At 39.2% G+C, this 15698-nt stretch overlaps 1 protein-coding gene across 1 annotated transcript; it reads left to right on the forward strand.

Annotated features, from left to right (window-relative positions):
• Positions 1-393: 393 nt before the first annotated feature.
• On the forward strand, positions 394-15367 carry LOC111866718 (BTB/POZ domain-containing protein 9). The gene is made up of 10 exons (XM_023855927.2): positions 394-510; positions 643-869; positions 1205-1334; positions 4224-4454; positions 5499-5763; positions 6836-7055; positions 7595-7824; positions 10710-10899; positions 11055-11241; positions 14018-15367. Exons 2-10 carry the CDS (start codon positions 685-687, stop codon positions 14282-14284), a joined length of 1905 nt encoding a protein of 634 aa, XP_023711695.1. The 5' UTR covers positions 394-510; positions 643-684; the 3' UTR covers positions 14285-15367.
• The last annotated feature ends 331 nt before the right edge of the window (positions 15368-15698 follow it).

Consider the following 15698-nt stretch of genomic DNA (forward strand, 5'->3'; position numbering starts at 1 on the left):
TCCATTAATATTTTCATGCAAGAAAAGGCTTTCAAATATAAACATTGTAGATTATTATCGTCCTATATTATTTCACAGGCTGTATACATGCAGTCATTCAGACATGCATGAGTACATAAATACATGAATGTATTCATTTACACTTCACTAGAATTATTGCTTAGATTGCTCACATTACGTTACCATTCAAGCTTACATGGGGCCATACGTATCTCAATTAGTATCTAAAATTTTCAACAGATGCCTCCTTCGATAGCACTATAGCATATCTAGCGGCAGAAATTGGAAATATCAGCTGCTGAGCGTCCACGCTCTCTCAGCGCTCTTAGCGTCATGCCCATATACTCTTCGCTCCTTGCTCCCGTGCTTCTTAGAGATCCGTGGTCGTACGTGGTTGCTTCGAATATGCTATTTGCATATGTTTCTATAATCCTTGGACAATTTGCTAATTGTGAATATGTCCGTGTGTTTTGCGGTTGTTATGTCGTGGCGTTGGCGGTTGTGTTAATGGTATGTATATGAATTTCATATATTGGTTGCTATAGTTATTAATACTTAATGTGAAATAGTGACCAACAGATAGCATTGTTCTAGTTCAATCGATGTACATCGCATTTGTTCACTTGTTTTTGTTGTTGACAGAGTTCATAAGGAGAACCCAAATCCTGTAATTTGAGTGTCATAATGAGCAGCCATCATCACCTTGGTCCGAATGCTCCTACTGGCGAAATAGAACACATTAACTATTTATCGGAACATATTGGAGCCTTGTATTTGAATGATGAATACAGTGATGTGATTCTTACAGTGGATGGGCAACGTTTTCATGCCCACAAAGTTATATTGGCAGCTCGAAGTGAATACTTCAGGTAACAATGTCAGCTGTACTTCATTTATTTAACATTAATTACAGCAGTTTAACAATGTGCCTTGAAGTAGACATACATGCGTAAATTTGGACAATGAACTAGATATTCAGTTACCTCAGTTTTTGTTAATTTGAGAAGCCTTACATAGTAATTTTGTTGGATGAGTAGAAGGTTCATTTGCTCGTTTATATAGTTAAATATTGCCAAAGTAAGCTGTTTAGAATCACGTTTGTGTTATAATACTTGTCATCATCATTAGGAATTTCTTTCCAACATTAACTGTCTGTAAAATACGCTATAAATTGTCAAACCAGATTTCAACAATGACATTACAGGGCTTTGCTGTTTGGAGGCATGAGAGAATCACATCAGTCAGAAATTGAATTAAAAGGAACATCATTAGGAGCCTTCAAAGGATTGCTGAAATATATCTATACTGGGCATATGTCACTTAGCAATCAAAAGGTTTGTTACTAAAATAATATAAGTTGAGCATATTTACTGATAAATTTCCAGTTCATTGCTGTTAGAAATATTATATTGCATACAGCTGGAGCAACTACTAACTAACATTTCATATGAATATTAAATGAGTGCACAGTCTTGCTCGCTCTCTGGAAAAATTTGAGGAATGGCGTTGTAGTTCCTGATGCTAATCGTTCATGTATTATCCTAACCTCGCTTTCCCCACCTTGCTATATCCAAGCATCATTCCTCTACATGCACTCTAACGTGAAATGTTATATAGGCAAGTAACACATATTCTCATGTATCACACATTCATATACAGACCAAATTGGACATAACTTGAGAGATATGGTGTCTCTTAGAGATTTTCTGAACAATGTGGTAATTTCTTTAATTTGTTGCATAAGTTGGAAGTGATTTTTCATGTAAACTATCTGAAAACTGGCTATTTCACTTTAGTATATGAAAGTCTACTTGAGTAAAAGGCATAAGTGGTTATATGGACCACGTTGAACACACATGTAATGAAATTCAATAGTGACACATCTGCCAATCAAATTAAGTTTTGAATCATTATGAATTACATTTACTATAGAAATGTAATTGTTCATAAGTTGTACTTTATGTAGAGACATGTGGAAATAAAAAGTGTGATAACTTAATTTTCAGGCTAACAAAATTCACCATGAAGAAAGCAGTCTTCTGGGATTTGGCACCGTGTGGTGGTTAACACCACATATACACGGTGCCGAATCCCAGAAGACTGCTTTCTTCATAGTCACCGCCGTGAAAGCCTCAAATCTTACAAACTTCACCATACTAGCCAAAATAGGGAAGCAAATATGTAATATATGAATAATTTTGAAATACCATAGAATTTCAATCATTGAGCTGTAATAGGGAATGGGTAGTACCAATTATATGAGAAACTTCTTGCAGAAACCCAGTATCAAATCCAAACAACACTTTAGTTCTAGAGTGGGAGTCATCCTAGGGAACTTTGTGGATTGATGGCTGAAAGACTTTGGATATACTGTAATGCTGTCATAAATTCAACAGGCTTCTACTGTAATTGTACCCATGTCAGGGAGGATGATGGGCAGCACTGCCAGTGGTGGCTGGGAGAAGTATCATGGTACACATGGACATACCATAGTTATGCTTTTTAATTAACTGTATAAAAATTGTGAAGTTATGAGTTTCTAAGAATTCTGGACAACCAGGAGTTTACAGTACTATCAATTCAGTATTGTTCATCAAAATATGATTCCAGAAAGATTGTTACACAAGTTGTATTATCTAAAATGGCATGTGAAGTCCATTTAGTAGCTCCCCTGGACATAATTTCAGTAACACTTCCATAATTGGGTGTGTCATTAATTTGGAGAATGGTTTGCTCCCAATTTGTCTGAATTAGTGAGGTCCTACTGTACGTGAGGTGACCTCTGATGATTCTTATCTGTAAGGATGCAGCATCATCACCTAGTGGGCCGCGCCACTAGCTCAAGCAGTTAGTTGCTGACTTCCCACCGTGGTGGCCTGGGTTCAATCCCGGGTCTGGTCAAGTGGGATTTGTGGTGGACAAAGTGGCGCTGGGGCACGTTTTCTCTGAGTACTTCGGTTTCCCCTTCCAATCTTCATTCCATCAATTGCTCCACAATCACCCTCACCTGTCATCTGGGGCTGTTACAATAGGCCGGAAGTGGCCGCAGTACAAGAGACTTGGTCCCACACCACTAGCAATGGAAAAAAATCATCAGCTAGTGATGTGGATCATTACATCATCATTAAAAAGTTACTAGATTCTAATTTCAACCCACTATGGCAACCAAAATCGTCATACCGGAGATCTCATTGAACACAGGGCTCTCCTTACATAAGGTTGTGCATTTACTGTATGACATACTTCCAGATATATCGTAAATAAAGTTTATGAACATGTGTTTGATTTTATTCTCGTCTTTCACCTCCATAGGAATAGTTTGACAATAACTCATGATGTGAAGAGTGGTCATTTAGGTTGTGACATCGTGTAGTATTGTAGGCGAGTATTGCCTAAGTCTTCAGGGTCAAAATGAATGCTGTGAGGATGGATTCAGATTGCAAGGCAGGTGGGCACGCAGGGCCATGCCCCTCTTGTGATGTAACTGTTCAGGTCCATAACAAGGCCTCATTTTGGGGAGGCATCTCTCATAGTTCATGTTCCTGTTCCTGTTCCTATTTGTTGTGACTGGGCTTCATCCCCCCCCCCTTACCATTGATCTGAATGATCGCCATCTTTGCAGAGTGCTTGTACAACCTGACAGAATCCTCACTGCACTCACTTTCACACTGAACATGGAAGCATCATGATCCTCTGGAACATTGCCTGCAGTACCTACAATACTGCACAGTGTCGAGGGGTCCACAGTATGAATAATTACTCATATTGTTACGAAAGCTTGAGCAGTTACCTAATTCAGGCCGCACTATAGCTCAAGCGTTAGTCGCTGGCCTCCCACTGTGGTGGCCCAGGTTCGATCCAGGGTCTGGTCAAGTGGGATTTGTTGTGGACAAAGTGGCGCTGAGGCGGGTTTTCTCCAAGTAGTTTGGGTTCCCCTGCCAATCTTCATTCCACCAAATTCTCCATCATCATAGTCACCCGGGGCAGGCTACAATAGGCCAGTCAGTGGCCGCCGTGCCAAGTGGACTCAGTTGGACCCCACCCCCTACTACCTAATTCGTGACATACATATAATTTAGGGTCTTTCCCTTTTGTTTATATTGGTTTGCAGATTTCAAATGGGGTACACATGTAATCAATATAAATATTCTGTTTCTTTAAAAATGAAGCCGTATTATTTGTAATAAAAATGTATGCTCTTTTTTTTTTCATTCCCTCAACAGGAGGATGTGATCTTGGATATCTTAGGACTGTCACATCAGTATGGATTTGTGGATTTGGAAGCTTCCATCTCAGATTACTTGCGAGAAATACTTCAGATTCGCAATGTATGCATAATTTTTGATGCTGCTCGAGTGTATCAACTTCAGTTCCTTACTCGAGTCTGCTCTTCCTTCATGGATCAACATGCATTGGAAATCATTCATCATGAGACTTTCTTACAACTGTCTGCTGTAAGACAAAGTATTAGCATACAGTAGCCAGTTTGTACAGTAAAACTATATAGATGTCTGAAAATAAGAAGTCTGCCACCACATGTTGTATAGGCATGTTGATTAGGATACCTTTAACCTAAACTAGACAAATATGATAATATTAACATGCCACGAGGAAGGCACAGAGGAATGCTGGGTCACCTCATTGAAATTGGCGATTAACCATTTACCAGCTATATGTTTATGCATTGTCCCAGTGCATGCGCACAGTCCAGTTGGCTGAGCATTGTATTTTTGAAATGCAGTTACCTTAACCTCCAGATTAAAATATGACAATGAGCCCTATAGAACCAGGAGGTTTATTGCAGACAGTAGGAGCCAGAATAGGTCAGTCAGTATAGTGATTAGCCTTCAGTACAGTCAGTCAAAGAATTTCATTTCAATTTCTAGCAGGGATGGACATTTTTCTCTTTGTCACAACATTTAGAACAGCTCTGGGGCTAACCACCCTCCTGTCCAGAGGGTATCAGGGATGAAGCATCTGGAACAGGAAGCTGATCGCTCATGTCCATCCAGTGCTGAGATAAAACTCCACATCCCCATAAATGTTCATGGTGGTATGCTGTATTCAAATATGGTCACAAACTCAAAAAAAAAAAAAAAGGTAAATTTGTCCCTATGCATAACTAATTAAGCACTAAACCATGAAGATGTATGGGGGGAATGGATGTATGGATCCATGTATTCTTGACCTTGGAACTAATTGGATGAGAGTGACAGGAGGCTGGGTAGGCCCAAGAACTTGTCTGGACGATATGGAGAGGAGAAAAATTGTGCCCCTACTGGGACTTTAACTCCAACCCCTTAGTTGTCCACCCCGTTATCAGTTGCTGTACTGACTGCTATCCCTGCTCCTAACCCCATTGTACTAAGAGATTTAAATTCCCTATTTCTGGACAGTAGTAAGTTGACAGGAAAATTTTTGACATGTGTCTGTCATTGCTGGGCATCTACATTTACATTTAATTGATATTTTTGCTGCCCCTTGTTTTCATTTTCCAGGGTGCCATTAAAGAGTTAATCCTCCGTGATTCTTTCTATGCGCCTGAGGTAGAAATTTTTCGGGCAGTCTGTGAATGGGTGCAGGCCAACCCAGATGAGGACGCCAATGACATTTTGAGTGTAGTTCGGCTTCCACTTATGTCATTATCAGAGTTGCTTGGAGTTGTGAGGCCAGCTGGCTTGGTTAGTCCTGACACAATACTAGATGCTATTCAAGCAAGGACCCAGGCAAAGGATTCAGAGCTTAACTACAGAGGATGTCTCAGTGAGTATGGGGCATTATTTTACAGTTTTCTTTTCTACTTATACCAAAAGTTCATTGAATGTCACAGTGCAAGGGCCAGTCTAGACCTATCCATTATCCATTCATTTAGTCATATATCCAAAGTTTAATATTAAAAGAATTGTTACCTCTTGCCTTCTGATAAATCTTGTGAAGTCACTTTACACCTGTCAAATATAACTCTTCCATTAATAGTGGAATTAACACACAACATTCTTGAATCTGTGTTTTGACCCATGCTAGGTCATCTTTGGGAACTTCTCTTGTGCATATGGAAACTACTGACTTTTGACTTAACTCTATTCATTCTGGTCTGTCACACTAGTAAACTAAATTATAGAATAAAATAGAGTGCCTGAAAATGCAGCGAAAAGGAAACACCTAGACATCACAGTGATACAGCACCATAACAAGCAAAAAAGAGGGGATGTCAAATAATACCCCAACATTGCGTTTTAACTGAAAAGGCACAAGGACACAAATCATATTTGTTCAAGATCTGAAAATATTAGATGTTAAGATTTTAATCCAAATAATTGTAAATAACTTTTTATATAAAAACTTTTAAATATGTGTATGAACTATGTAATAGTAGTTCCTGAATATGTTAATCATACACCTTCTGAAGATGGTCAGCTGACTGAAATGTAGAGGCAATAAATATCTACAAATTGAATTACACTGAATGGTGCTAACAATTATTCTACAATTTACTGACTTTTGGGTTAAAATAAACTTAAAAATTGTATGTTTATGTATAAAATTAAGCTAATCAACAAATTAAGATTATAAAACTATGTTTTTGCTAATTAATTTTTTAAACAAGCGAGTATGTTTAATGTGGATTTTATATCTTTGAGGTTTCTGCTTCTGTGTATTATGAAGTTGATACAGAAACCAACATATCCCAGTTCAAGATAGATATTTCTTCTATTCAATTATAAATAAAAATTATGCTGTTCTTGTCAAAGCATAAAGGCTTAACTTAAACCATAACTTCAACTCTGTTTGCTTAACTATTCCGTAATGTTTAATATCATTTGACCTATTTTAGTGCCAGATGAGAACATGGCACATCCAAAGCATGGCTCACATGTGTTGCAAGGTGAGATGCGGTCAGCTCTGTTAGATGGAGACAGCCATAACTACGACATGGAGCGAGGCTACACCAGGCATGCTATCAATGAGTCTGGAGACCATGGCATTTTGATCAAGTTAGGAACCCAGGCCATTATTAATCACATAAAAATGTTGCTTTGGGACAGAGATTTCAGGTACTGAAAGACATTACTGTGGAAGCCCCATTTAACCATTCTCATTTTAAGCCTGTTCCATCATTTAACATTCAGTTTCACTGGTTCCAAGTCAAATACGCATCTGTTATATTCCAGCCATTTAAGATTTTCCTCAGTTTAATATTTGAATCATCACCCTCAGATAGTTTTTAAATGGGGTTTTCACCACACTTGTAACTTACGCTGTTCCTCACGGATTCTTATTCTTTGGTAATAACAGTGTGTTTAGTATTGACATGAACCTGAGGGTGGAGGTAGAGCCAGTGTCCAAAACATTGGTTTTATGCCAAACATTGTTTGAGCTCATGATCTGATAGAATTATAGTGCATTTGTTTGCCACAGAAGCTTCAGATCTGAAACACTTTGGCCCTAAGTGCTGAGTTGTGAAACTACAAGAAACTCAATTTCCTGATCTGCACTGATTTGAAATGTTGGGCTACTAGTGTCACAAGTGCTCTTATTTCACATGTCAACCATGTTTAGAAATGAATTTTTTTACACATTTTTTATGTTTCAGGTCATACTCATACTACATTGAAGTGTCAGTGGATCAAAAGGATTGGGTTCGTGTAATTGAGCATACTCGGTTCTTTTGTCGCTCGTGGCAGTACTTGTATTTTGAACCTCGTGTCGTCCGATACATTCACATTGTTGGCACAAATAATACTGTGAACAAAGTGTTTCATGTTGTCTCCTTTGAAGCCATGTTTACACAGAACAGTATTGAACTTCAGAATGGTCTTATTGGTAAGTTCATAAGAGGCATTTGATACTTCATAGTACAGTTCACATTTTAGGAAAAATTTAAAGTTACTATGACTCTGAAGCTTCAGATAAGCTTGATAGTAACTGCTTGAAAAAAGAGAGAGATAGAAATATTTTAATATATCATTTAATTTCAAATGGCTGTTCGAATTTTACATCTCTACATTCACATATTATATTTTATGTTCCCATTCAGGTTTTAAATGAATCCTATACTTTTGTAATCATCTGTTTACCAAATTATAAGACAAGTTATTTTTGTCATTCTTGGGTGCTTGAAAAATAAAGGTCATCACTTTGAAACTGTCATGCTGGAGTCAGCTTACCAGTAGCGCCCCAGGGCTGATTTGTTCCCCCCCCCTTTTTTTTAAGATTTTGTGTTTTTTCAGTGCCCCACCTCAAGTTCTTTCAATATGCTTCCTCTTGAAATAGCATATTTCCTGACCTTTTGTTCCCATCATGATGTAGGTCTTCCTCTTGGGCATGTTGTATCTGTTTATTCTTAGAATGTCCACATACCATTGTATTTTGTTATTTATTAGTTTATCTTCCAGTATATTTATGTCTAAGGTCTCTTCTATTTTTTCATCCCGTATCTTATCCTCTCCAGGTTTTGCCTTCTATACTTCATAGAAATTTAATTTCAGCTGCCGTTAGGCTACTGATATCTATTGTATCATTCTCCTTCACTGCTGGTAACCTGTAAGAGCCTAGCAACACCATATGGAGACCTTTAAAGTATAACCGAATGGCCGTGCGATACCGTATGGGTACGCGCAGTTCACACGTGTGCACAGTGTTTTAAAATCTAATTTTAAGATAGAAATTCTTGTTCTACTTACATTATTTTTGGGCACCTGCTTTATAAGTAGACAGTCTTCCCTCATGTGTCATTAACTGAATGCAGAGTCCGACGTCGCAATTCATGCACTTTGTCCAGATGTAACTCCTTTACCCACGCAAAGAGCACACACGACACCTCAGTCTCATATTAGAGGAAGTCGGCCAGTGATGTCGAGTGGCTTCCTCTAATCATAATGCTTATAAAACATCACAATTTCGACTATCCACCATGGCCACATTTCGCATGGAAGAAGCTGAAATTTAGAGGCCGCTGATAAATGACACCGATTCAGAATGCAGTACAGACCACTCTGAAAGTGGCGAGGAAGCAAGGGGATATGCGGGGGTATTCCGAGAACAGTACCTCTGTGTTGCTAGTCCGAGATATACACAGAGTTCCTGAAGGACAGAGTACTATAAGACTTCGCCCACACTCATGCATACAGAAAGGTTCCGGCATGACTGGAGAATGTGCAATACAAACATAAACTTCCTCCCCTTTCGCCAGATAAGACATAGTAAGACAGGATGTCAGCAGCATGCATTTATACTGCAGAAACTGTATGCATATTTGTGGACAGACACTCGAAATTGGGAAAAAAAATTTTTGGACTCAGTGTAACAATTTTTACCGATTTTAAAATCTGTAAATAACAATATCTGCTTCTATATTCTTTCTAGGTAAAAGCAGCGTTTACTTCATTCATTTATCACAAAAATTGTAGAAATCACAGCATTTTCAGTAACATGCTTACAATTTTTAATACTCTACAATGGCGGACATTTAAATTAACTCTGGCCTGCTGCCTTCATTGGTGATTTAAAATACAATATTGTGTTCCCTAACATACATCACTGTGGCATTCAGGCAGGCATGACAGATTATTCCATGTGGTGCTGTTATGTTTTGAGAAACATAAGAACTATGTGCAGAGGTCACAGCCTGGAGAAACAGTGGGATACTACAAACACTCCAGAGCACAGACCATGGATGTTTTCAGAGATATTCTAATTAGGGACCGAGATGTTCCAGGAATATCAAGCCTTGCTTCAATTATCTGTGCGTTCACCTATTGCAGGGTTTAGGGAACTGCAGAACATGAGAGCTTACTGTCCAGTTCACAGAGCTGTTGTGAAAAATTTTGCATAATATTATTTTTAATTTGTATCACCATTGTTTAAAACTTCTTGATCAACATGGTTTGCATTGTGGCGTTTGTTTCTTCCTTCTCGGTTTTGATTTTCTTGCAGTTTTTGTTAGCTGACTCTCCTCTCTTCTCGGTTTCGATTTTTCTCTCGCAGTTTTTGTTGGCCAACTCCCCTCTCTTCTCAGTCAGCCTCCATTATGGCCGGCCTCCAGCTTGGCCTCTGGCTTTGCCTGGTCGGCATTCATTTTTGCCACTAAGTGTTTGAAGAATTTTTCCATATCCATCGTGTGGCAGTACTATTCGTTTCAATAGTTTGTCCTAAGTTAAGGCGTGTTCAAGTTCATAAACAATTCTGACACCAAATGTAGCGTGTTTTGCTACTGAAGACACTGTTCAGATTGTTAATTGGTTTATTTAACAATCTACAAATCATAACTACAAATACTTATAACATTGTTACAGGTTTACACACTTTACAACCCTACACAGTAATCTCTTCGGTCTGTCTTCAGAGTGTTGACTGGCCTGTTACCGTAGTAGTGACAGCGCCCGATGTTGTTACATCACTGCTGGCGGGGGAGGGGATGTCCTTCATAGCACAATACATCACAATATTTTTGCAGCAGAATGAACGAATTTTATTTCAGATAATTTTAGCAGCAGTAAACTTTTATTGCACATATTAAAATAATTAAAAATTATTGCATTGACCAACCTCTTTCAAGACTGGAAGAACACTGGCAACCACTAATCACCCTTTGGCTCTAAAGTTTGCCAGCACTTGAACTAGCGGTACAGTTTGCTTTTAGTCATATGCATATAGGTGTTTGTGTTGATGTTCTTTAGAACTGATGGATCATTATTGGCACATTTCAGTACCGAAAGAAAACGTGGCCACCATCGCTAAGAGCGCATCTGTGATTGAAGGTGTCAGCCGCAGTCGAAATGCATTACTGAATGGAGACACCAAAAACTATGATTGGGATTCAGGATATACATGCCATCAGCTGGGCAGTGGAGCCATTTTAGTCCAGCTGGGGCAGCCATATATGATTGGTTCTGTAAGGTAAAATTTAAGAAATACAGAAAGTGTACTCATGTGATGGTGTGTAGACATGTTCTGTGACCTCTATTGTTATTGTTATTCACATAAGCATTACAATTACAGACATCAGATATGCATGTATAGGCTTTAACCTGTTGTAATTTTAAATATCACAGGTTCCTGTTGTGGGATTGCGATGACCGCAGTTACAGCTACTTCGTACAAGTGTCCGTCGATATGTGGGACTGGGAACTGGTGGCAGATAAAACTCATGAAAACTGTCGATCCTGGCAGGCACTGAAGTTTGAACCAAGACCTGTTGTCTTTATTCGCATTGTGGGGACACACAACACAGCAAATGAGGTACTATTTACTTTTCTGTTGTCTAGAACATAAAGCTCTTTGGTTTCGTATGTGGGTTGTACATTAATGTCAGTAGGAAGATTAAGAATCTCACAAAATCTATGAAAATTACTGACATCATCATGCATGATTCTTGCAATTAGGCAGTGCAAATTTGACATCATAGGACTTTCTTATGACACAATGTTTGGGACACTGGTACATTGATGCAGAAATAAATTAAGAATTTAGTAGAACCAGTCACCTATGATACTTGGTAAATTTGCTACCACATTGAGAACTGATGATCACGTGGGATGCTATCCCTTATGTGCCGCAAACTATGATGGAGGGCTGCTGAACCCCATAGTGGTTAGAAAAGTAAATGTAGGCACAGCAGGTCCTATGGACTCAAGGAAACGTAGTGAACTCCATGGGCAGAATTCTTGTTCGAGACCCCAGTCTTTTATGGACTCAGAAGGCTCAGTATTATGTTCATAGTAGCCTTCTGCGGAATTCCGACCCTAGTGGGGTGAATCTAGTCCATATTCTCATCCGTTTTGATATTCTTCTTCTGTTTCTGTTAGTGCCCTCAGGTGGTCCTTTCTGTTCAGTTTTTCTTACTAAAGTTCTGTATGCCATTTTCATCTGCCTGATGTGTGCTACACGTCCCACCCATTTCATATTCCTTGATTTGAGGGGTCTAATATTTTATGTTAATTCTGTTCTTGGGTTGTTATATTGTGTGGTTGTGGGTAATGTTGCCAACATTTCAGAGGTGCATACTGGCTATGTCTTCAGGGTCAAAGTGTGTGGGTTGGTGAATGTGATGATGAGCACAAACTCTGCACCGCCTCATTATGTCCCCCCCCCAAATCAGACAGCAAAGATTAGAAGCAAGACATCTTGATTTTCAAAACAAGAATTCTGAAAATAGTTTGTTATAGGTTCCTTTGGTGCAGTGAAATTCCTGTTCAATAAATATCTGGGAATGACATTTGTTTGCTGAATCAAGGTTTTCATTGAATGAGTGTTACACAAAATTACATCACGAAACTTCATGTTCTTATAAGACTTGCTGTATATAATCATAATAAAATGAGTCCTTTACTTCAGTAGTTAAAGAATTTATTTCTATGTAAGTAAACACAATTACAGGGTGGGGTGCAGAAACTTCCTTTTTTTGAAGGCAAATAAAAGAAAAATTATTGCTGACAAACAAAATTTATGTTTAGCTAATGAAAGAACATACTTTAAAGTTTTAAATCATGTAGTTTTAAACAAAATATCTTGAAGGTGGTGGCCACCGTTCACTGATGCAACCGTTTTCTGAAGTTCCTCTCTGCACGTTCTAACATTTGCACCGGAATTTGTGCTACTTCCTGCCGAATAACATTCTTCAGCTGAAGCAGGTTTGTGGGGCGATGTTTAAAAACCTCTGCCTTGAGGTATCCCCATAAAAACAATCACAGGGCGTTAGATCAGGTGAGTGGGCTGCCCACAGGATGTCACCTCGAAGTGAGATGAGCCGTCCAGGGAACTTTGCCCTCAAAACTGTCATCAAAGCTCGGGCTGTGTGGGCCGTGGCATCATCCTGTTGGAACCAGACATTTCCTAGATGCATTGCTTCAAGAGCTGGTTTGAAAAAGTTTTTAATCATGTACACATACCGCTGTGAATTGACAGTAACTGCATGATTGTCTTCTTCAAAAAAATAAGGGCCAATATCTCCAACTCTCGACAACGCACACCATACTGTCACCTTGTCAGTGTGAAGTGGCCTCTCATGGAGCTCTCTGGGATTGTTACCACTCCAATAGCGCATATTCTGCTTGTTGACATATCCGGATAGGTGAAAATGTGCCTCATCACTAAAGAAAACAAGTGCATCAGGGGGTAAAGTTTCCAATAACGTTTTGCACGCCGTTATTTGGTTCTGGAAATCACGTGGTGACGATTCTTTCACAACCACCATCTTATAGAGACGAAATGAAGATGTTCGTGAAGAATTCGGCGCATTGAACGATTGGATATGTCTAGGGCGACTGCATGTTTGCGAGCAGAGTGTCTTGGAGATCTGAAAATCAACTGTCGAACTGCCTCCACATTTTCTGGCGTTGTAACGGTCCGTTGTCGTCCTGATGATTTTCTCACCACACTCCCGGTTGTCCTAAGGTTCTCTACCCACAAAACAATCGATTTTTGGTCAGGAACTGGACCTCTGGGCTTAATTCTGAAGTGAGTACGCAACACGCGTAGGAATGGTTGTTCGAAAAATAGGCTTCAACAGCAAACGCATGCTGCTCACTCGTCCGCCTCATGTTTCCTACTTAGGGGTATTAGACAGAAACTTCCATGACTGCTGCGTTCACCAACATTATCCCCACTTTTCTGTGACGTCCCTGCCCTTCACAATGCGTCTTCACAAAAAGGAAGTTTCTGCCCCCCACCCTGTACATAGGAGGATCCAATTAATTTATGAAATAATTTATGGCATGAAATAAATGCACTAGTTGTTCAGGAACAATTTCCAGCCGAGAGGAAATGTGAATGTCGATTATTATTTTAACCACAGTCGCATTAAATCAAGATGCAAGTTCTGGACGTTTGAAAATTTCTCTCACTAAATGGGGATGATGTGCTAAATTGAGATTCAGTAAATACACAATACACCTCATTTTGCTTTTGCTGGAACTAGGAAAAATATTCACTATAATAGTGGTTTTACTAAATGCTGGAACACTGAGTTTGAGTCCACTGTACTTGCATATAACAGTGTGTTGGCAATATTTTTCAGGTTTTCCACTGCGTTCACTTTGAGTGCCCTGCAATGTCAGAAGACTCAAGTGTAATAGTGGCTGAATCCGCTCATGATGCTTCCAGTGATGCATCACGCTCTAAAACAGTCATCCTGTCGAATTCTGCAGCCATTAGTAACACTGCAGAAATAAGAGGCAATGATAAGACAGCAGAGGATGAAGATGTTGCAGTCCATGATCATCAGTATCATTCAACACTTCAAGAAGAGGATAAATCTGAGGATGCTGCTATTCCTGATCCCTGATTACTGGGAAAAATGATAACAACCACCTTGTCTGTGATCACTCTTCCCATATTGTCAAGTGAAGAGTCATGGACATTCCTGTGTCCTTTTAGGTTGTGTTTCCATCAACAGCTGGTTCAGTAAGTACACTCTTTCTCTAATATAATTTTCATTTGTTTTACAAACTCCAAGAACCACTGTTAGGATATAATTTAATGTTTATAAGTAAAGTGGGTTATTAAATATTTTTATGGTGCATAACATATTTTATTAGCTCATAATTTTGGTTACCAGAACACATTCACATACAGAATTAAGTTAATAATAGAGAAATTTATAGTAAAATGTTGCTGAAACTATAAAATTATCTAAAATATTGTCACATGTTTATGGCTCCATGACTAATAATAACAGGTTCTGGATTGGATGATTGGATTTGTTGATACCTCTCTTAATCACAATCAGTTGCAAGAACTCATGGTCACTCTCCAGCAGAACCCTTCTTCCTTGATCACCGAGGCCTCACTCCATTCTTGTTCTCGTTCTATGACTTACTGCTCTGAGTCTGAGCCTTATATTACAACCAATGGTCAGTCGGCCACCGTGTTTTGGAATAAAGTACCCCTTTGGGGCTTATGGCCAGATTTTTATTACTGTCAGACAGTTGCGTGTTTGTTGATGTGGGGCACCCTCTCTGACAAGAGGACAGGTTTGTCATTTACCACATTTACCATTTACCACTGGCCCTTGCCAGCACAGTCATTCTCGGGTCCGGGTCCTTTTGGACTTGTGATCATATTCTACTGTCTCAGAGTTGACACTTCCCTTTTCATTGCCTCCTACAACTTGCAGGGTTATGGTGGAGGTATTTGACCGACAGGAAACTGACTGCTCACTTGGAATTCTGCATTATATAGCCTCAGGGGTGGACCCCATGGAGAACACCATCTCCAAACAGTTTGTAGATGTGTTTACCAATCTGTTTTCTAGAGATGGATGTCCTGTCATTTCACAGTACATCTTTGAAGGAACGTTTTTACTGAGCCGTTGCCTAGTAATGGATATATGCGAACCAAAAGAAAAATACTCTTCTGTTGTCAAGAATGTGCTTTTATTGGCCCATTACTTAGCAATGGATCTACATGTCACAATATGTTTGGATATGAGATTTTCATAGCAATGGCTGTGAACAATACAGTCTTCTGGGTTATAACACCATGTGGTTTAGAGAAAGCCAGAAATTTTTTTAGGAATGTATTACGCCCATCTGGGGGCACGCGGTAGCGTAGTTGGTTGAGGCACTATGCTACAAGCCGGAAGGTCGCGGGTTCAAGTCCCAATGAGGTCACTGGATTTTTTCAATTGACCTAATCCTTCCAGCCACACTATGACCCTGGGGCCGACTCGGCCTCTAACAGAAATGAGTACCAGAAAT

This window comes from Cryptotermes secundus, unplaced genomic scaffold (assembly GCF_002891405.2).
Source record: "Cryptotermes secundus unplaced genomic scaffold, Csec_1.0 scaffold66, whole genome shotgun sequence".
In the NCBI taxonomy this organism is placed as follows: Eukaryota; Metazoa; Arthropoda; class Insecta; order Blattodea; family Kalotermitidae; genus Cryptotermes; species Cryptotermes secundus.